At 33.4% G+C, this 21639-nt stretch overlaps 2 protein-coding genes and 1 long non-coding RNA gene across 3 annotated transcripts in view; 2 read left to right on the top strand and 1 right to left on the bottom strand.

Annotated features, from left to right (window-relative positions):
• Positions 1–11466, top strand: part of PPFIA2 (protein tyrosine phosphatase, receptor type, f polypeptide (PTPRF), interacting protein (liprin), alpha 2) — a gene marked incomplete at its 5' end in the record, with an annotated part of 84941 nt that extends 73475 nt beyond the window's left edge. The window contains 5 exons of the mRNA XM_008592229.1: positions 1685–1860; positions 2737–2805; positions 6267–6426; positions 7630–7721; positions 10079–11466. Coding sequence (XP_008590451.1) covers positions 1685–1860; positions 2737–2805; positions 6267–6426; positions 7630–7688 — 464 coding nt within the window. The remainder of the gene's footprint in view (positions 1–1684; positions 1861–2736; positions 2806–6266; positions 6427–7629; positions 7722–10078) is intronic.
• A 1223-nt stretch (positions 11467–12689) lies between these two features.
• On the top strand, positions 12690–14321 carry LOC103607769. Its single transcript, XR_551991.1, has 2 exons — positions 12690–13996; positions 14111–14321. It is a non-coding gene; the product is annotated as an uncharacterized LOC103607769 (long non-coding RNA).
• Positions 14322–14430: 109 nt separating this feature from the next.
• On the bottom strand, positions 14431–16751 carry LOC103607768 (acyl-CoA synthetase short-chain family member 3, mitochondrial-like). The gene is made up of 3 exons (XM_008592228.1): positions 15886–16751; positions 15621–15796; positions 14431–14747 (listed from the first exon to the last, which is right to left on the bottom strand). The coding sequence occupies exons 1-3, from the start codon at positions 16070–16072 to the stop codon at positions 14679–14681; spliced, it is 432 nt and encodes a 143-aa protein (XP_008590450.1). The 5' UTR covers positions 16073–16751; the 3' UTR covers positions 14431–14678.
• Between the last annotated feature and the right edge of the window lie 4888 nt (positions 16752–21639).

Raw genomic sequence — 21639 nt, 5'->3', positions numbered from 1 at the left:
ATTGCTAGTGCAGGGTTAAATTGTGAGAGTGGAATTTGTTTAGTGATATCTGCTAACAGTGAATGTATGTATACCATATAACTCAACAATTCTATTCCTTCTTATTTACTCAACTGCAATACGTAAATATACACAACAAAATATATGAATAACAACGTTCAAAAAGCACTATCCTTAATAACTTAAAGTGAAATCCATCCAAATGTTCGTCAACAGCAGAATGGATATATTGTGGCATAATCATACAATGGAATACTAAATAGCATTGAAAATCAATAATCCACTGCTATTTTCCAAAGCATAGATGAATCCTGTATTAAGTGAAAGACAGACACAAAAGTACATAATGTATGATTTCATTTATAAAAAGCTAAAAAAAATTCTAATCTTTAGTGGGAGTAGTCAGAATATTTGCTGTTACTGTTGGGGTAATAGTAATGACTGAGAAGGTGCATGAGGGAACCTCTATGTGACTGTGTTATCACTTTATTACTTTAATGTTATGCACAAGAAAACCTAAGATGGTTATAATGAATGCATTAGGACAAATTAATAATGCTTTTGAAAAAGTTAGACAATATAAAATACTCTCCTCTCCATTCCCAACTGGTACACTAACTATGCAGATAATTGAAATGGAGAAAATAAACAGTTGAAGTAGAATAATATTTCCCTAAATATTTTTTATACTTTTTCTGAAAAAGGTTTAAATTTCATTAAGAAAAAAGAAATTGACAGGAAAGTATACTTTAATAGTAATTATGGCTTCCTTTCCCTTTCTACAAGTAGAAAAAAGGTTTTAATTTTTTTCATTTCCCCCTAAGTTCATTAAAATTCTCAGTTTTCTATGGAACATTCTGTTCCTTCTGATTATTTTGCTAATTTTTATGTAGCATTTAGCTAAGTAATTATGAGAAGAAACAGAAAAAAAATAAGTGATAAAATACACTTTGATATGTTTTTGTCTATAAAAGGGACTCATGACATTTTTCTCAGGTTTTATTTTTAGAAAATAAAAATCTAAGTGTTTTGTTCCTCAGTAAAATACTACTTTTTAACAAAGGAAAAACAACTTCTGACTTTTGACTAGAGCTTGAATTTTGCATTACTATGTAATTGGAAAATAATAAATCGACAGTAATAGAGAAGTATCAATCTATTTAGTTCCTGTTTTGTCTTACTGTTCTGTTTTGTTCTTGCATATGACTTCAGGTGAAAAACAGTATCTTCTAGTCTATTTGTAATGCTTAAGTAGTGGTTAATAAACATTTCTAATGAAAAACAGTATTAGAATCTCATTTTGCTGTTTACTGAAGTTGTTTATCAAGACACAAATAAGAAATGTCCCCATCTGGTGGTAAAAACATTGAACTTCAAATGGACCCCTAGAGCTCTAGTGTGAAAACGAGGAATACTTGGAGACATTTTGTTCCATGTGATGGAAGTGCTGTCATTTCAATAATACCAAACACTCTGAAAATGACAACTTTTTTTCTAGACTTACAGAGCAAAAGTTCAGTTGTTAGAACAGTAAATACATGCAACCGAAGGGAGGCAGGTATATTAGAGAGTGGATAAATCTGGATAAATGCAACCTGGCCAGATATCTGCAGCTCATTTCAGCCAGTGGTTCTGTTTATTATGCAAAATACTGCAGCCTAAAATGATGGATTCCTTTTCCTAGATGTGTTGGTGTGGAGCAATGATCGAGTTATTCGCTGGATACAAGCAATTGGACTTCGAGAGTATGCAAATAATATTCTTGAGAGTGGTGTGCACGGCTCACTTATAGCCCTGGATGAAAACTTTGACTACAGCAGCTTAGCATTATTATTACAGATTCCAACACAGAACACCCAGGCAAGCCCCTTTGTGCTGTAGTCTCACTGTATCCTGGTTTATATAATGACAAACTAAAGTATTAGAAAAAGAATTTGGCTGTGTATTCATGATTCTAATAAAAGCTATCTCAGCCTTTCAAATGTGTCACTGGGGTTTTAATTTGAAGCTACTAGATATCTAGCCAAAACAAAATCATACAATTAAACAGGAGGGGATTTAGAGGTTATGTGGCCCAACCTCCCACCTGAATACCAGATTCCCCAAAACAAAATCCCTAGCAGATGGCATTCAGTCTCTGCTTCTCTGAGAGGCAGTCATTTCTATTTACATGTCTGAATTATACAATTAGCATTGGGTATGATAGTGATTCCCAAATATGGATAATTACATGAATTAACAGTGTACTTTACAAATTAAAAATAAAGCCTCCAGCCTATATCATAGTCCTAAGAAATCAGATATCAAGAAATAGGACACAGGAATCCTTTTCTAAAGTTTCCCCAAATGATGATCATTGATCCGGTTTGAGAACTACCTGCATAGATCTAATAAAAATGTGGCAGTCCAACTTCATTTTTTATCATGTTTTTACATATATCAAAGTTTATTATATTATATACTCAATTGGAATAAAATAACAAAGTGAGGTGAAAACCTCTTGACCTCAGACATTTATTCGAGGCTATCTCTCCACCATCCTCAGACAAAAAAATATTTGCTCTACCTAGTGTTTATAGCTAAAATTTACAATGTCTGGTAAATGTGTAGGACTAAAAAATTTAAGGAATCACAAATAAAACATGGTTTTTAATGCACTCTCAGATAAATACAGCTTATATGTTTTTAAAATAAAATGTGATTTCAGTGATGGTAACTGTAATTTAATGTCAACAGGCAAGGCAGATTCTTGAAAGGGAATACAATAACCTCTTGGCTCTGGGAACTGAACGGCGACTGGATGAAGTAAGTCCTTACCTATCATTCAAAAGGGATCTCAGAGAGTATAAGAAAAATTCTTGCTTTTCAGAAATAGTGCCTGGAAATTAATCAGATGCTTGTTCTATGGGTAGAATATAAAATTTTCCTCAGAATTTTTCTAAAATATTAAATTATATTACTCATTTAATTTTGGAAAGAACTTTATGAATTCATAAATACTATCATCCCAGCAGTTAGAAACATTAAAAAGCAATTCAGAAAGAGATTTTTATGAGCTATAACTGCAAACTGTTGAGCAACATTTTAAAAAATTATAAGCAATTCAAATACTAATATTGATAAATTCAGTTTAATAAGGAATGTGCTTATTTTTAAAATATTAGTATAATCTTCCCAGGAAATGTTAGGATATTAAAATGAAGAGAAAACTTGCTTTCAACAAATGGGAAGCTTTTCATTATTTTAAGTATCAATATTGACTTTTCTTTAAAAACAGGTGAGTAACATTTTAATAGTCATAGGATTTGAAAGTTATATTGAGAGTAAGAATTCCTATATATATTATATGCATGTTTAGATGATTGGAAAATAATAAACATGTAAGTAGCCTCCTAAGATGAATGAATACAAGGGATATTAACAAAACCCCATAGATTGAAAGATACTTAATAGTCCTGAGTTGTTTTTTTTTTTTATTTTTTTTTTTACTTTCTGGGAAAAGTGGGAGAGAAATCTGGTTCTGAAGTGGAAAGTACAGAGATGTGTGATTCGTTATTGCAAACTGCAGGTCTTTCTTGGCTATGAAGATAAGCTGATTAAAATAATTTTGTGAATGACTTCAACAAATCTTAAAATGGGGCAATAATTTCATATTCAAATGGACACGGTAGATGATCTTGGTTTTATAAAACCCATGCTGTCCTTTGTGTGAAAAGATTATAGAGAGATAAGCTCTATAGTCTTGACCAACTAACTTCTGATAAATTCATACTCTTATCCAATCAGGACAATGATTAACATTTTTTAAAACCCAGTTAATACTTAACTGATTTTAGTCTTATAGTTTGACAATCTTTTTAATCCTTATTCTAAATTGTTGATTCAAAAAGTAATCTTATAAACTCATACACTTTAAAATACAACTATTCTTACTTAAAAGTTGCAAAACAAATTTTAACAAAAATTGTTAAAGGTCTTTCATTTTGCTACATTATGAAATGTGGATTGACCTTTAGAACTGTACAAGTAGAGACAGAAGTCTATATGGGTATGGATTATGGCATTAATCCTTGACAGTAATGACCAAGCAGAAAGGTCTATTGAGACAATTAAATAAGATATGACTACCTGCCTTTAATATATGCTACCTCTTTTTCTTATTTTTAAAAGGACAATACATGATTTTATCATTTAAACCATGTGGTCTCTTTTGTCCAGTTCTTCTTTCTTTTATTTTTTTTTCTTTAGCATGAGCAAAAATAAACAGAACAACTTGTCTAGAACCATAGTGGACTTATTTCTGGGGCTTCTGTGGAAATAATTTGAAAAGTGCTGATGTAATTCTACAGATATTGACTCCAGTTAAAAGGATATCTTTAGCCATATCTTATGAAAACTTTTTTCTCATGATGTTGTTGCTGATGGTTCCTATTAACTTTATGCAGTAACACATATTGAAAGAGCAGGAGTAAGGAATCATAATTTAAATTCATGACCTACTGGCTAATTTTTAAGCCCTTAGCTCCTACATTTATTATAAGAGGTCTGTCACCCTACATTGGAATGTAGTGTTTTGTAGAACTGAAGAATAGTTATGCTTAATGCAGTAACTTCTCTAAGAATCAAGAAGTCATAGAGGTTGCAACTGTAAGATTATTTTTCTTTTCTACATTTACAGACATTTGGAGGTTTAAGGCAATGTAAAACACAGCAGTTGAGAAGAGTAGCAGACATCCTTAACCTGTACAGTGGTTACCAAATATAAGCAAAATTTAGATACTGATGATAGGGATTCTAACAGTGGATATATGTAATTATATAAAAATGACTTTTTGGTCCAGATTGACTTTATTTTTTTTTTTTCTTTTTCCTTTTTGTCTTTTTTCATGTCCGGCAACAGACTTTCTAACAGTGGATATATGTAATTATATAAAAATGACTTTTTGGTCCAGATTGACTTTATTTATTTATTTTTTTTTCCTTTTTGTCTTTTTTCGTGTCCGGCAACGGATCACAACTCTCAGTGTCGCGCCCGTACCAGACCGGGACCGGCAACGGGACCGCAACCCTCGGTGTTGCGTCCGCACCTCGCTCAGCCAGTGAGCGGGAACCGGTCTGTATGTGGGATCCGAACCCTCGGCGGGAGCGCCGCCGTGCTCCCAAGTGGCGCACTGTAGCAGTGCGCCACCAGGCCAGCCCCCCAGATTGACTTTAAATGTCACTTAATTGAATTGGCAGTCTGTGAAGAAGAATATCTTGTAGTGTTGCTCATTTATGACAATGATAATTTGAGCTGAATATCGACCTATTACTATATATGCTGAAATGAAGTCAAATGAAGCAGTAGGTTAAACAACAAATACTTGGCTCTAACCTCAGGGCATAGACCGTCCTTCCCTAAATTAGAAACTTATAGAAAGATAAGATCTACACAGAATGATTAATATTTTCCTTAGAATTAGACAGGAGTAATATTATTTAAATGCTAACTTACATGTTGCTGCTTACCAATTTAGAGAAAAATCTTTGTATCTGTACTGTGTGTACTTTGTGTATCTATAGGGAGGTAAGAGATTATTTCATTAAGATATAGCAGGATCAGCGACCAGAATTACATTATTAAAATGTAACAAGATTTATATTATGTTTTCAGTGGCACCTAAAGAGCACACATATTTATTGAAAGAATGGTGTCCAGGCTGCACATGTTTTTCAACAAATTACAAGTTAATTCCGTATCACATGAAATCAAATAAATCACAAATTTAGAGTTTTTTATACAGATTATAGGCTATAGTATCCCATATTAGCCAGGACATCTCACATATAGATTTTCCCACAACATACATCCCTTCTACACAAAAGTGATGTTATTCAAGTGTTTGAGTCAAACGTAATCTACCCAACAACTGACTCAATTAAGTATATCATCCAATGCCATAAAACCAGCTGGCATAAAGCGTAACACCGTATATCTCATATTCCTTTTGGAAAAACTTTGGGGTTCTATTTTAGGTTTTCAAAGATGTTGACTTAATAGATGTCAAATCTTAGATTTGACATCATATTAAAAGTTTTATAGAAACATTTCTGTTTCAAATCTCCTACATTCTCATTTTGGAATTAATAGAACACTCGAGATCAAGCATAATATTCCATATGTATGCTCGGCGTAATCTATGTACCTGTTTCTAAGCGTACAGCTTTAAGCACCTGGACTAGTTTGCTTGTTTTCATTGCATCAAATTCTAACTCTGTACTGGCAGGGCGACGACAAGAGTTTCAGACGTGGATCGACCTGGAGAAGGCAGTTTCCTCCTCGTGAAGTGCATGGAATCAGCATGATGCCCGGGTCCTCAGAAACATTACCAGCTGGATTTAGGTTAACCACAACGTCTGGGCAGTCAAGGAAAATGACAACGGATGGTACAGTAGTTCTGCATTTCTGCTTATGAAGTAAAAAGCTTGTTTAGCAAGAGCTAGTATAATTCTCTGACCTTGCATAGCTTTCTGGAATTGAGTCTTTTCTTGGGTTGGTTTGCTCTGCTTGAAATTTACTTTGCTTTCATCAAAAACCAGACTTCTTTGCACATTGCTAATGCATGAGCTCATGGCACTTTTATTCACATTTTTAAAGTAATTCATAATATCCTGAAGAGAACAATTTTGGCTAATGTCCACATCTAGGAAGAACAATAAACATCTCCATGATTTGTGTTTCTTTACTCTTCTATTCACAAAGTAAATATATATATATTTTTAAGTTAGAGGTTGGATTTGGACAAAAGGTCCATAGTAAATGGAAATGAACTCCACTGTCACCCTACATGTTAAAATACTGCAAGTTTAATATTTCACCCAGAAATTCATATTTTTCAGATATTTTTACCTCTGACCAAGGCAGAAGGCCTTAAATAAACAAGCACAACCGTGAGAAGAGAATTAAACACAAAACCAACAGTAATTTCTCAATTAGTATTTCCTTCTGTGGACATTAGACTTGTGTTATGTACTTCACAAAGGAAAACAGTCATTCTGCAGGAGAAACAACTTTGAAATAGTAGTCACAAAATTATTTTGGTTTGGTAGGTGCTAAAGAAAAATAGTTCCAGTCTTCTTATTAAGATACTCACCTAGAATCTTATTTCTTTTCACGGTCATAGCTTTTATGGCTCCTTAAAATAAGCTCTAACATAAACTGTGATCTTTGATCTGCAATTCTTATAACTTGTTAATATTATGGAACATGTCAGCAAAATTCATGAGGAATTTAACATGATTTAGATTAGTGTAGAAGTTCTTTGATACTTAGAGGGAAACAAAATCCACCACACTTAGTTCTCTAAGAACAATCTTCGCATCAAAAACAGAAGCACCCTGGGGTGCTGCTCTTGTCACAGATTTCATCTAAGGAGGAATACGTAACAATTCAAAAGCTCATTTGAGTTACACTGGGGTACATTTTCATTAGTAAGTTGGTCTAGAGAAGAGGAATGTGAGTGGCTAGTATCTAAGAGAAAGTCTACTAAGATGTTCAGGATCCCTTTATACAGGGAAAATAAGTCTTTCTCATCTGAAATCTTGTACTCAATATCCAAGTCCCTCTAAAGCCCTTTTCTCCATTTGCAGTTGCTTCATCAAGACTGCAGAGGTTAGACAACTCCACTGTTCGCACATACTCATGTTGACAAGCCACTCAAAGGAGGCAGCACTGACCTGCTGTGAGTAGTTCCCCTTTGGCTGACCAAAAAAACAAACCAACAACAACAACAACAACAAAAAAAACTGGAAGCTACATAGACTAGTAAATATACACTATAATCTTTGGTAAGGCCTCGTAGTACAGAAGTGAGATAACCCCTTTGAACTGCTAGATGAGGAAACAGGAATCTTTGTACTATACCCTAATCTAGTATTTCCCATCACCATCTGTCTGTTACGGTTTAAGGTCTGTCTGTTGGAGGCCTATCACTCTATTATTACACATCAGTGCATTGCTACCACAGTTTTCTACTTTTTCGTAGCATTTTATATTGAATCACATAGCATTTTATTGATAAGAGTTTGGCACTTACAAAATCCTGTATTTTTAACTGAATATTTTATATAAGGAAGCCAAAGCAGGGTAGGTAGGTAGGTAGTGATTTAAGCAAGTTTACAGAGTCAAATAATGGCAGAGACAGGAAAATGATTTAGAGATGGTTTCATATTAGAAACCAAAGTAGAACTTGAATATTTTGAACTTTTAGTATCTTGTTTTTCATCAATGTGATTTATATTTGTTGAAAACAGATATGAATTTTAAGTATCTGGGGATTTAGAGATGGTTTCATATTAGAAACCAAAGTAGAACTTGAATATTTTGAACTTTTAGTATATTGTTTTTCATCAATGTGATTTATATTTGTTGAAAACAGATATGAATTTTAAGTATCTGGGGCTTATAATATAGGAAAAAAATAAAATTACTTTTAAGAATGGAGGATACAACCAACACAAAATCTTGTTATATTACCATAGGATATAAGGAATTTGTATTGAGAAAAATACTAGGTGATGAAAGCTACTTCTAAATCCATATAAAAATTGAGTTTTTTTGAAAAACAGTCTTATTAGTAAAACTGTGGTTTCCTAGATTTACAAATGTCAAATGTTCATAAAATTTTTTTAACATAAGACTGTGTTTTACACAAAACATTTTACCATTTTCAATGAATTAATATTTTGGAAAAATACTTTTTAGAGTGATAGTTAGAACTAAACGTGTACACAGGGGTGGGAAGATGAAGCAGTTATAGGCAGGGGAACAGCTCACCTTGTGCTGTTTATTCATTGCCTTGAACTAAAAGCTCCAAGCAATTTACTGTTGGTCTCTTGGGCCTAATACGGGAGCTGATTTGCTGCCTTATTTGGGTGACTATTTGAAGCTGATAAAACCAAAAGCATTCAGATAAGAGATTAAATTTCAGAATGTACAACCCTAACATTAGAAATTTAATTACGGTATACAATTTAGCATCTAATTAGGCTTGATCTACAGTATATAATAATTTGGCTAAATAGGAGGCTTTCCAAAATACTGTTTATAATAGATTCTACACTTATGATAACAAAGCATTCAGATAAGAGATTAAATTTCAGAATGTACAACCCTAACATTAGAAATTTAATTATGGTATACAATTTGGCATCTAATTAGGCTTGATCTACAGTATATAATAATTTGGCTAAATAGGAGGCTTTCCAAAATACTGTTTATAATAGATTCTACACTTATGATAATTTCTCCAGGAACTGAATACTTCACTAATTTACAAATGACTATTATAATTTGAACAGTAGTGCTTGCTTCTTAGCTCTCGACTGATGGGTAGAATTACTCTCTAACTATTCGCAATCTGTTTTTTTGTGCATGACATTCTAGTTCATATTTTCTAGTTTCTACCATTAAATGGGATAACAGTATTTATTTACAATAAGTAAGTCTAGAAAAATCAATTTTTATTTTGATAAAACATTAGCATTTTTGTTATAAAAATAATTCAGAACATACTACTTCCTGTTTCTTCTGTGTCAGTAATAGTAACTGTAAGCTTTTCCTAAGTATATTATGGCTGGAAAGAATCAGTGATGCCATACCACTGACACAGATCCTTTAAAATGCTATTTATTATCACTATATTTTTATCACAATTAAACAAAGGTATCTTTTTAAGAGCTCTAAAATATATGAACTAGAATATGAATCTATCCCATGCAATAGGTCCACTCAACTGAATTTATTAATTAGCAAGTTGCAAATTTTTCAGAAGGCATGCTGACATTTTGTGTGACTTCCTTCGTTCATATTACTACCATACTTTCCACAAAGAGAGCAAATCCTATTATTTATTAAGCTTTCCTGCACAAAATTGGAGAAGAGTAAATGTTAATTTCACACAGTTATTTGTTAGATCTTAGATGACTTCCTTTTCATTATCTTTTAAGGCAGAAGTAGGCAGGTTGCATGGAGGAGTAGAATGGGATTTACTAGGCTTGGACGTTCCAGTGAACTAACACTATTCTTTACATATTTTAGATGTCGTCTTTTCAGTCTATTCTACCTAAAGTGCACTACCATCTAAGAAGACAAGCAGTGAAAATCTTTGTGAAGACTGAATTCTATCAATATAACCATGAGTAATGGTTTATTAAAAGCTGAAAATGTGATTTTGGAGGGAGTCAGATATTAAGTTTGGTTAGTTTACTACAATTGTAATAAAATGCTTAAGTCATTTGAATAATAAACATCATCCACATCATAAACTCTGTAAAACAGATGCTTTTATGAAAAGAACCACTTGTTTTTTCATGTTTTACTGTAATATACTAGGCATTTATGTATTATTGTGTATTTCTTTTTAAATGTGTAAGTCTTATGTAAATGGATATAAATATGATTTTTTAAAAAATAAAATATATGGTTCATGGAGTCTTGAGTGCAAACATTTGACAATTCTAAGTACTGTTTGTATTTTACCATTCTGCCATTTTTACAGTTTTTGAATTGTAAAAGTCAAATCAATATGTTTCCTTGAAGTATGTTTCATGCTTCAACATGTTTCTCCTTCAAGTCTGTCGATACTTAAAGCTGAACACCTGCCTCTGATCATGTAAAAAAGAATGATTTAACCTGGAACTGGAGCCAAAAATAGACCTTAAAAGGCAATCAGGGATGTCCTATATCTTTAGAAATAGCACTGTGATGGCTCGATCTCGTTTTCAATACAAAACAAAGCCAAACTGTTTACAAGAGTCAAAAGCAATTATTTTAAAAATTTATATTAAAAAAAGAAACATTATCTTCTCTTGTTACCTGTGGACCAAGAAAAAAAGAAAAACTTCTTTACTGAGAATCACATGTTCATTTGAATATCCTGAACCTCCAGCCAGCACTGGACAGTGAATGTCAACCACTGCAGAGTCTGAGGCTCATTTCCACTGGAAAATCAAAATCCCGGAAACCCTTCTCTTTTGTCAGTGTAACAGGGCATTAGCCAGACTCATGTTTAATGTTATAAGCTTTTAGCCAAGATGGCCTTGTTGTGACTTCCCTGAAGTCAATTTTATCAGAGGAAATAAATGAAAGACAGAATGATTAACATAAATAGTGTATAAAAGTATAGAAGAGTAATCTCTTCCCTGTGGCTTTATTTGGTGGTGTTATTGTTGTTTATTCTTTGTTTATATTGGAGATTTCAAAGTAAAATCTATTTAATAATATCATTTATCTAACTGCTGATTTTCTGCTGCTTGATCTTATTAAGCGCAAAACCTGTCATTAGTAATTTCCTTTTTGTATTATAATTTGCTATGTTTGCACGTACATTACATTTGTTTTGATGTCTATTTTTGTTTAACAGATTCAGTCAAAAGGTAATGGTAACAGAAATCCTCTCCATTGTCAATAAAAAAAAAATACTTCCATTTCTCTGTTTAAGCTTTGTTTTCTAGTCACATAAAGTTGGATGATTTACTTGAACTATAATGAAAAGCATTTTTTAGTGACTTTCAATCTAATATTTAGCGTCAGAAGTGAGTCTGCCACAAGAGGGAGTACTAAACTTGCTTATGGGAGTGATTTTATATTTTCTAAAAATGTTGCTTGAGTCGAAACAATGAAAAAATGCCTTCTAAGCTTATATGACCATGGAAATAAAATATATTTTATTCATAGAAATAAAATATAATATGGAAACTGTGCTATTATAGTGCTAAAACCAGATTTGTATTTACTCTTATACACCATTTAATCACTAAAGTTTCCTTTTAAAAATCAAGTAAGAAATATTAATTACTTATAATAGACCCAGACATATAATAATAGAAAAGATCCAGTGCTTTATTCAAAAAAAGCATAAAATAGGCTTTAATTTATAAGATAATTTCTACCAGATTTTAAATCCACTGAATGGATTAAGCTCAGAATCTCAGTGTTACTCTTTTTGGAATATCAACATTAAGAATTCTCACATTTCTAATAATCAGAGCCCATCAAGTACACTTTCAGATAAATAAAACTGCTTTTCAAATGTAAGGAAGGTCTCCTCTGTATATACTTAATATATATTCATGAGGAAAATAGCTCTGTTAATTGGAAAACACATTTTTACAGATTTTGAATTACTTTATATTTTCCTTTTTCCAATGTCTTACAGTAAAAAATTCTATGAAAATATCAAAAGATCACAAAGAATTTATTTTAGCAAATTTAAGTATGACTGCACTTTTTTAGTAACATTGCGTTGTTGTTTTTAAAGACACATTTCATTCAGAATATTTTATGTACTACCTGGTGAAAGTGCTTTAAAATTAGTATTAAAATAGAAAATTCCTTTTTTTCTCCCAAATGTTAAGCAGTCTGATGACTTGATTGTATCTTTCTTGCCCTGCTTTTAGTCACATGAAAGTAGCAGTACTTTTCTGACCCTGCAGAGGAGATAAATTTCCTTAATGAGACACAAGAAATAGCTACTTTCCCAGTCTTACACAATGTTTCCAAGTCCCGATAAACAGGAAAATAATCCAGCCTGCTTGCTGAAGTGTCCCTTTAGATTTGATTACCAGAAAAAAAAAATGTGCAAAAGGATCAGAGATGTAACCTTTACACAATTTGGGGATCTTGCAACCAGGAAAATAATCCAGCCTGCTTGCTGAAGTGTCCCTTTAGATTTGATTACCAGAAAAAAAATGTGCAAAAGGATCAGAGATGTAACCTTTACACAATTTGGGGATCTTGCAACTGAACAGTGACATACATTTAGCTAAAGAATTTGCCATTTCAAATTAAATGAATCTTACGTGAAAAAAGTAAGGAAATACATTTTACTGCTAAGATATTAAGAATGAGTTATTTGTAAAGACTAAAATTTTGATAATGGATAAAATGTACTCAGTAGAAGAGACAGTTCAAGAAAGCCAACAGCTTCAAATTATAGAGTATTTATCTAGTTGGTTTAATTGAGACTATGAAATAATCAAAGGGAACAACTAGATGAATATATTTTTTCAGGTGTAACAGCCAAGAAGACAATTTAAGCACATAGGAATTTACTTTGAGAAGCCATTTATTTTATAGCCTACAGACTCCAAAAGCTAACATTTTCAGGATGTTTTTATACAGGTTGAGAGTTATTTTTATGAAACACATAACTAAATAAACTCTCATCTATTATCTCGCCCATACGTTTTATGTACCCAGATTACTGTATTAGGACATCCTGCTTTTGATGATAATATTCCTGATGGACTGAAAGATTGCAAAAGTTTCAATGGGCATGGTATACTTTTTGTGTTAAAATGTACCCTTTGATAACTGATGCTATGGAAAACGCTAAGTAAACCAAATATTTAATTACCTACATCTATCTACTCTAGTTTATTGGCACACTACCATAAGTTCATTTTTCAATTTTTTTTAAATGCTTGAGTTTTATAAAAGTTTATTTTTAATGAGTTATTATTTAAAAATTAGATTTCACATAAAAATATGGATTTTTGGTTTATCTTAAAAACTAGAGACTCTTTCAGCAGAGTACCTATCACCCTCTGGGGCCATATTCTGCCGGGACTGAATAGGGGCTGCCCCCTTAGATGGAGCAAGTGCTCTCCAGTCCTAATCATTCCCTGTTGTCCTTGTGATATTTTGGTCAAGTGGCTCAAGGTCACTTCAAAAGTTGACATTACACTACCTGCCTGGAAGTCCCCTTGATCTTTAGTCTAATGTAAAAATGTTTACATACTTTCCTTAAGAGTTTTCCTTGCTACCCTACCCCGTTTGTATATCATTTTCTTGTTCTATAGGAAGCTGGACTCTTTAAAGAGTGCACAGAATCTGAGAAGTGAGAAGGAGCTGCCAGGAACTCTCGGCTCCATGATGAATAGATCGAACTAAGTGACCTCTGGGCTCTCTGCCAGGCATGGGATTTCCCTTACCTAAGTAAAAGGTGTCCTGAAGGCAGGGCTATAGCCAGGAACTCTCGGCTCCATGATGAATAGATCGAACTAAGTGACCTCTGGGCTCTCTGCCAAGCATGGGATTTCCCTTACCTAAGTAAAAGGTGTCCTGAAGGCAGGGCTATAACCCTGGAGTCCAGCCTTCCCTTAGGAATAGTATGGCTAGATAGGTCCTCCGCCCTAGATAATTACCTAAACTTTCCATTTTATCTTTTATTTAAAACAATGTGCTTATCTAAACAATATTAGAAAATGTTCAGAATTTCTATAAGAAAAATTTTAATTATTTTCTGACTTCAACTTAAGTTTTAGATTTTGAATGAAAGCTGTAGATTCTTAATTTCAGGAATTGACTCTGTGTTAGTGTCACTTTCCATTAAAATATGTTTTTGGAGGGTACGGTTTTTAAAAAATCATACACTAGACACATTTTTCTCAAAGAGTTAGACAATATATAATGAGCCCTGTTACAGGTAACTAATAACAATGTTAACGGGGTCAAATCAAACAGAAAGTGCAGGTCTTTCACTTGTCTTAATTAAATTTGTTTAGGCCAGGCTTTATAATTCACATTTCAGTTTGCAAGTCATTTCCATTTAAATATTTGTTTTGTGGAAATAACTCATATAATTTAATTTCAATTAGAAAATTAACTCAAATGGACTCAAAATAGAACATAAAAGTCATGATGCCTGCTTCAGCACTTCTTCTATGTGGCGAAAAATGCTGGGGTCTTCAATTGTAGGAGATACCTGAAAAGAAATTTAGAGTCAGATGAATGCTCTTTCGTGAATCTCTTCCACTCTCTCTACAATTAAGCAATGATATGCAATGCTGTCTTCCCCATTATTTTATAATACTCATATAGAAATGTTCCAAAACAGGGAACTTTTAACATATGTTAAAATTTATCTATAGTCTTTCAAAGTAATAAAATAAATTGTTCAATTAATAAAACTATTTTCCTAGATGGTACTTTCTCTAGAGTTCCTCTGAAGAGCCTTTCTATGTGCTTCTGTGGAAAGATTTTTTTGTTGTTGTATTTGCTCAAACAGCTGTTCCTTACTGTTGCATTGCCTTTCATTGTCTTTATGATAAAAATATGCATAACTATACACAAATAATGTGCACACCAATTAAAGGAATACATATGACTGAAGCAGCCTGAAGTTTTCTCAAATAATTGTCACTCAAAACAGGAGAAATAATTAACATGTGTATCAATTAGAACATTTCAAACATTTATTGTCAGCCACAATTTTTCTGCTTCCTCATTTACTAATAATCATTGATGACTATAATGAGGGAAATTGTACCTTTAATTCAATAGGATTGAGTTCCACAAGTATGTTTGAACTTAACTGACAATTACTAATAGTAAAAATATTTCCACATGCTAGTTCCTATAATCAAAGCATATGGTCTTAACTAACTGTGTTTCTTTCCAAAACCCTCATTCCTATAGAGTGAATGGCAATGCCCCTTCACATGAAAAAGTAGTACTATTATGTGCTTTCTAGGGATATAATTCATGCTTGAGAACTATTGTTTAAGAGCTTTGCTGATGCCACAGAAATGGAGAAAAACATTTCAGACCCCAGTATTGAAACTCCCTGATAATCTACCTCATATGGCTTGCCGTTGACAAGGGCAGATAGAGCTGATCGAGGAACTTTGCCAGATCTGGTTTTGGGTAACTGTTCAACAAACACTGCATTTCGAAAAGCAGCCACAGGGCCAATGTTCTGCCTAACGTGTTTGACAATTTCTTCCAAAACTTGTTCCTTTGTTGCATTTATATCTAAGGAAAAAGTTCAGATGGTAAGCACTGAATTAACCTTAGTAAATCATTCAGGGGCCAAACAATCAGGGAGAACAAAGATGTCTTACCTGTTTTCAACACACAAAGTGCTAAGGGGACATGACCTTTCAAAGGATCTTCCTTGCCAACAACAGCACAGTCTGCCACAGCACCATGGGAAAGGACTGACTGTAATAAGAAAAGGCATCCATTTAGAATACATATGCGTGTGTGTGTGTGTGTGTGTGTAAATTCAATTGGGAAAAAAAAGTACATGTCAGAGAACCCAAAAATCCATAGCTGGCTGTCCGAAAATGTACTACTAATTCACATCATCAATATTCAGGTGAACAGTTAGGATCCTTTTAGTAGTCACTAAGGACTGACAGTAATTAAGATAAATTGCTTAGCCTACCTGGAAAGTAAGGGAACTGTTTCTTCCTCTCCATTGTTTATTAATGTAGTTAGGGAAAATGTGCAGTGGTGGCCACCTGTAAACAAAGTTCAGTGTGCCGCTGCAAGCAGGCAGCTTCATGGTGCTGGCTACCATCAAAACACCTGCCAGAGGCATGCTAGGCTGCCCCATGGCTGAAAAGTGACTTTATGTTGGGGTCTGTCAGTGAGCAATGAAGAGAGCATTCCATTTTCTGAGTGGCCACCTATTCAGAGAGAAATTTTTATGACTTGAAAGAAGAGGCTGAACATGGAGAGAATCCCCGACATCAGATAATACCACTGTCAAGAAACCATTTTCATATTGTTCACCATAAGCTCTCAATGCCTTAAAGAACAAAGCACCTATCCATTTGGAATCACAGGAACCCAGAACTGAGTTACTGCATAAATTATAGATGCTTAGGGTTAAAAAAAATATTTCAGCTGTAATGGGACTTTTAAAAATGCATGGTCATAAAAGTCCTTTTCTGAGATATTAATTAATATATATACTTCAGTGACTCCAAACCTCTCATGGCGATAGAACACAGTAAGCAAATTTGTAACCAACAGCTCATTTGGCAGTTCTTACTCTTTCTTCTATTAATTCATTCAACAAAAATTTACTAAATGCTTCCTGTGTTCCGAACACTGCACTAGGCTCAGTGGTGAGCAGAAAAAGGCAGCATTGCCTCACTGTGCTTACAGTCTAGCAGGGGAGACAGATATTAATAAATAATCATGGATATTTAATTATTATGAATGCCTACATACTAAAGTGGTAAGGGCTCTGGGCAAATAACAGGTTATTTATGTGAGAGAGAGAACAAAAGCAACCACTTAGCAGAAGGACATGGAGCAGAGAAGTCTTCTCTTAGGAAGTGACAATGAGCAAGTCTGAAGGATGGGCAGACATTGATTAGGCAAGGAGGAGGGGGTGGGGCAGCAGCTCTGTGGAGGGATTGTACATGTACCATTCGGACTTGAAAGAGACCAGGGTGGCTGCAAAGCAGAGAACAAAAAGGTGAGAGTGTTGCAAAAAGAGACGGAGCTGTGGACGGGGGCCATGCTAGAAACTTCCAACAGTTATTCTAGCAGCATTGGGAAGGCAATAAAGCATTTTCAGGCACTGAGGAGGAGATGCAAGATCAGATTGAATTTTTTAATAGACTTTAATTTTTACAGTAGTTTTAGATTTACAGCAAAATTGAGCAGAAAATAGAGATTTCCCATATATCCCCTGACCCCACACATGCATAGCCTCCCCGTTATCAACAGCCCCCACCAGAAGTACCTTTGAGACATCCTAGTGAGGCAGTTGGATATAGGGATCTCACAAGAGGCATAATCTGCAGATGCATGTTTGGATATTATTAATATAGAGATGGTAATGAAAGCTACAGATTTGAACTTGATTATTTAGGGAGAAAGTAACAAGAAGAAAAGAGTGAAAGCCTTAAGGAACTCTAACATATAATGGCCACATGAAAAGGAAATGCTGGCAAACTAGACTAAAAAGGCACAGCCGGAGAAGTAGTGGAAAAAACACAACAGAATATGGGACATACCACTTCCAAGTCCCAAACTTTTCATGAAGAATTTTTGTTTTTAATTAGGCCAAGTTGAAAATGAGCTTTCTCTTCCCTGATGTCCTAGAGGACTTGATGAACTGCTAGAATGTTTGTTACAGACTCAGTGTACTACCTCACATTGCCCCTACCTGAACATACAAATCAATATTTCTCCTATATCCTATTGTAAGCATCCAGTTTGAAGGATTGGGTTGTAATGGTTTCTATTCATGTAGCACTTGACTCTTATAGTGCTGAGGATAGTACCTGTTAAATAAGTGATTTGTGTACTGTTAACTTATTTATTATTAACTCATTTGTTGAAATAAAGATGTTCATACCTTCTTTACATTAGTTGGGCCTAATTAAAAAACTTTCACTAAATACATACAGTATAGAATATACAATACCACATTCTACCACTGCTTCAATTTAAAACTCAAAAGGCTCCCAAGAGCTTTCTCATTTGTTATGGTCTCATTGACTGTTAAGATCCATATGTTGAAAGCAGACAGACAAATTTTATAGCCAGATACTTGTTTTGGTAGTTACTGTAGTTAGCCAACAGTCATGAAAGAGAATACTTTGTCCATAGCAGATTGGATATATATTAAATTGTTAGGCTAGATTCTATAATTCCAACTTAATATTCCTGTAAGGAGTAAAGAGTAACTCTTTTTACCTGGCTAACCAGAGTTTTAATTGTCAAAAAAACCATGATAAGAGGAACAGGTAAAGGGACATGAAAATCTACTACAATATATATTGACAAGTTAAAATTAAATTAAATTAAATTACAATTTTTAAAAAGTAAAATAAAATAAAGTGTTCATTAGTGTCATAATCCTCTGTATCTACATTTCTAAAATGCCGAGGTAACTGTTCAAAACACTGTAAAAAAAAAAAAAAAAATCAGTCATTTATATATTTTGTCACCTATTTGGTATGACTATAATTTTAACTAAATTAGATGTCAAAACTTCTAGCTTGCCAGTCTTTCACCTTGTTATTTTAATTTCACCATGTTTCCACCCTTAGTCTTAGTGCTTTTAGAAATGGATGGGAAAATGTTGATTATTTTTCTGTAAGGGAAGGGAGTATTTTAAAATCAGAATACTAAACACAATTTCCTAAAATATAATATCAAAGTTTACCATTTTGCCTATTGAAGATAAATTCTTAAAAATCTGTGAGAAACAAAATCATTTTCCAAATTTTGTGTCATTTCTAAATGAGATTTGTTATTACAGCAGATAAAATATTATATTAATTTATCAGTTAGGAAGATGCCATAAAGGAAGGAAGACTGCTTTCTATGTTGGTCCCACAAATAATATTTGCATGCCACGTGGTAATTTTAACAACTGAATCATTAAAAAGGAAAGCATCAAAATATGTCTTGGCAACACTTGAGGGACAGAAGCCAGCCAAATGTCCTGTGGGAGGAAAAAATCAAAAGCCACAATTATGCATTTCCTCTATAAAATCTATGAAGCATCTGTGATTAATCTGCATTTAAGTGCCTAAAAAAGTGATACAACTTAAAAAGGTAATTGTCTCACCACAAATGAGTACATAAATGTTACAGAAATAGGCCTGGTAAATGCCATTCGTTGTTTCTGTGGTACTGCCATTTTTGTACAGATTTTAATGGATTTAAAAGGCTTCAAGGCTTCAGCTGGCTGAATTATACAGGCTTGCCAATTACACTTTTAGGAATTTTAATTTTAGAAAAATTAGTTTAAATGAATCAGCCTCCTAAGGTGTGAGGAGCCACACCGCGGTGGGAGATTGTCTTTGCAATGGAAGAAGAGGGGTGCTTTCTCATTTCCTCTGACATTGGAGTAGCCTAGGAACTGTCAGAGAGATTCCACATCTTCATCAATATTGAGATCAGTACTCAGGAAATATTCAGCAATTTTGCAACTATTTAAATCCAGGAGTCATTTAATGCTGGGTAGAATTGAAATTGCAAGGCATCTTTGTTGAGTACACAGTCACTTTATGGAAATATATTCAATCCTGAAGAAAACATTCTTAAAATAGCTAACTTGGAAAATAAACAGTGACACCTTGGTCAGAACAACCTTCAAAAGGGCAAACTATCTAAACACTGCCCTAAGATTTAAATACAGTATTTTAACAGACTTTCAAGTTCTCAAAGATATTAGTGGGATTATTTAACAAACTGAAACTTCAGCTACAAGTGAAAGAACGAAATGAGGGAGCCCAACTTTCTTTCAGCAGATGTCTTTGTATACAAAGCCCTTAACTAACATTTCAGACCCAATTTTCTTAAGAACTTTTTGAACTTCCACCAAAGTTGCCAAGTGCCTAGCTGGATTCTAGGTGTTCAAAGATTAATCAATTGTTAAAATAGATTTGATTGTTACTTAATAGTTACAGAAAGCCCTCACTTGCATTGGGATAAAATAATATTGTCTTAAATTTATAAAAGCTGTTCTAGGACTCCATTTTCTTATGATAGGAACAGAGAGGAACATAGAGTTTCCTGAAATATTTTTTGATGTAGTTAATTTTAATAGAATATCTGCTTGATTTTGTCATATGTAAAGTAATATACTCAGACAATTTTTACTTGGGGAAACTAGAAAAGCACAGGTACTTTTACTAGATATAAAAACAACATTCAGTCTATTTTTTTCTACAAATAAACTTTCATTTCATGGATTAAGACCCTCGATTCTTGTTTCAAAAAGTTAAAATGGAATCCAGCATTCACCATTGGGAACCCTGAAAAAGCACTTAAATAGTAAGGTTTGGGCACTTAATAAGAGCTGATTATGTCATCAGCATAAACATCTCAGGTACATAATTAAGCATCAATTTCTAAGCAGTTTTGCTAGGAGCTGGATAAAAAGCCAGTAAAGAGTGTTTGTTCACTGCTCTATGATATTCCAAATATAGAGAAGACAAACCTTCAATGAATTGAGATATTAATTTCCTTAATAAACAAATACTCAATAGTTAATCATTTAATTCACACAAAGGGAGATGTTAACATAAAAAAATAAGGCCTGAGAGGTGTTCTGTTATGTGCTATAAATACTCCAAGACCCAGTGACAAAATTTCTATTAGATGCCAATAATTCTGGCCATTTTTTTCTGTTTTTTCATGTTCACTGCCTATCTTCTGCCTGTCTTCCTCTGCTGTTACACAGAGTGAGAAGGATGCAGTAGAAACATATTAAAACACACACATATTTGAAGAGGCTGTCACGTCTCTTTTCATTCTAAAAATAAAATAGAGAATTAAGGATTTTGACTGATAATAAGAGCTATGCATATGTAATCTTCATATTTTGATTAGCTGAGTCTGCCAGAAATGCAGGTGACTAGTGGAGGTTATCTCCTAGAAGCAAGAAATTAAAAGTTCATGCAACCAGAACTACCTTTTGCCAACACACCAAAATACATGAGCCATAAATTTCAATTTCAGGTTATCACAAAATTCAGTCATTTGTAAACAAGATAACATTATAATAGCCCACAAAGTTCACATGTCCAAAATATTTTATGAAATTCTTTGCTTTTGCTCAGAAAATATCACATTAACTGTCACTAAAAAGAAAAGCCAACATGACAAGAAGTATTAAGATGTTAAGTTTAGGCTGAAGACAGGTACAAACTTTAGAGAAGGTGGCTATCTTTTAATTAGAGGAAGAGCACTAAAGCTTTGAGTCTGCATACTCTGTTTCCACTCAGTTGCTAATCATGTTACTTTAAACACTTTTTAAATTTAAATTGTAGTTTGTTTGCTCCAGTTTAAAAACTATTCTGGGATTTACTTCTACAAAAGATGGAGCAACTACATTC

The sequence above is a fragment of the Galeopterus variegatus genome, unplaced genomic scaffold, assembly GCF_000696425.1.
Source record: "Galeopterus variegatus unplaced genomic scaffold, G_variegatus-3.0.2 Scaffold7702, whole genome shotgun sequence".
In the NCBI taxonomy this organism is placed as follows: Eukaryota; Metazoa; Chordata; class Mammalia; order Dermoptera; family Cynocephalidae; genus Galeopterus; species Galeopterus variegatus.
Note: the sequence above shows the minus strand (reverse complement) of the source record. Positions and strands in the feature narration are given on the sequence as shown.

Coding starts and splice junctions, on each gene's coding strand:
- LOC103607768 (XM_008592228.1), bottom strand. CDS start 16,072: ATGTACTTTTTTTTCCCAATTGAATTTACACACACACACACACACACA. Junction 15,797..15,885: donor ACTTTGTGTGTTGAAAACAG/GTAAGACATCTT, acceptor CTTTTTCCTTAG/ATATAAATGCAACAAAGGAA. Junction 14,748..15,620: donor TCAACGGCAAGCCATATGAG/GTAGATTATCAG, acceptor ATTTCTTTTCAG/GTATCTCCTACAATTGAAGA.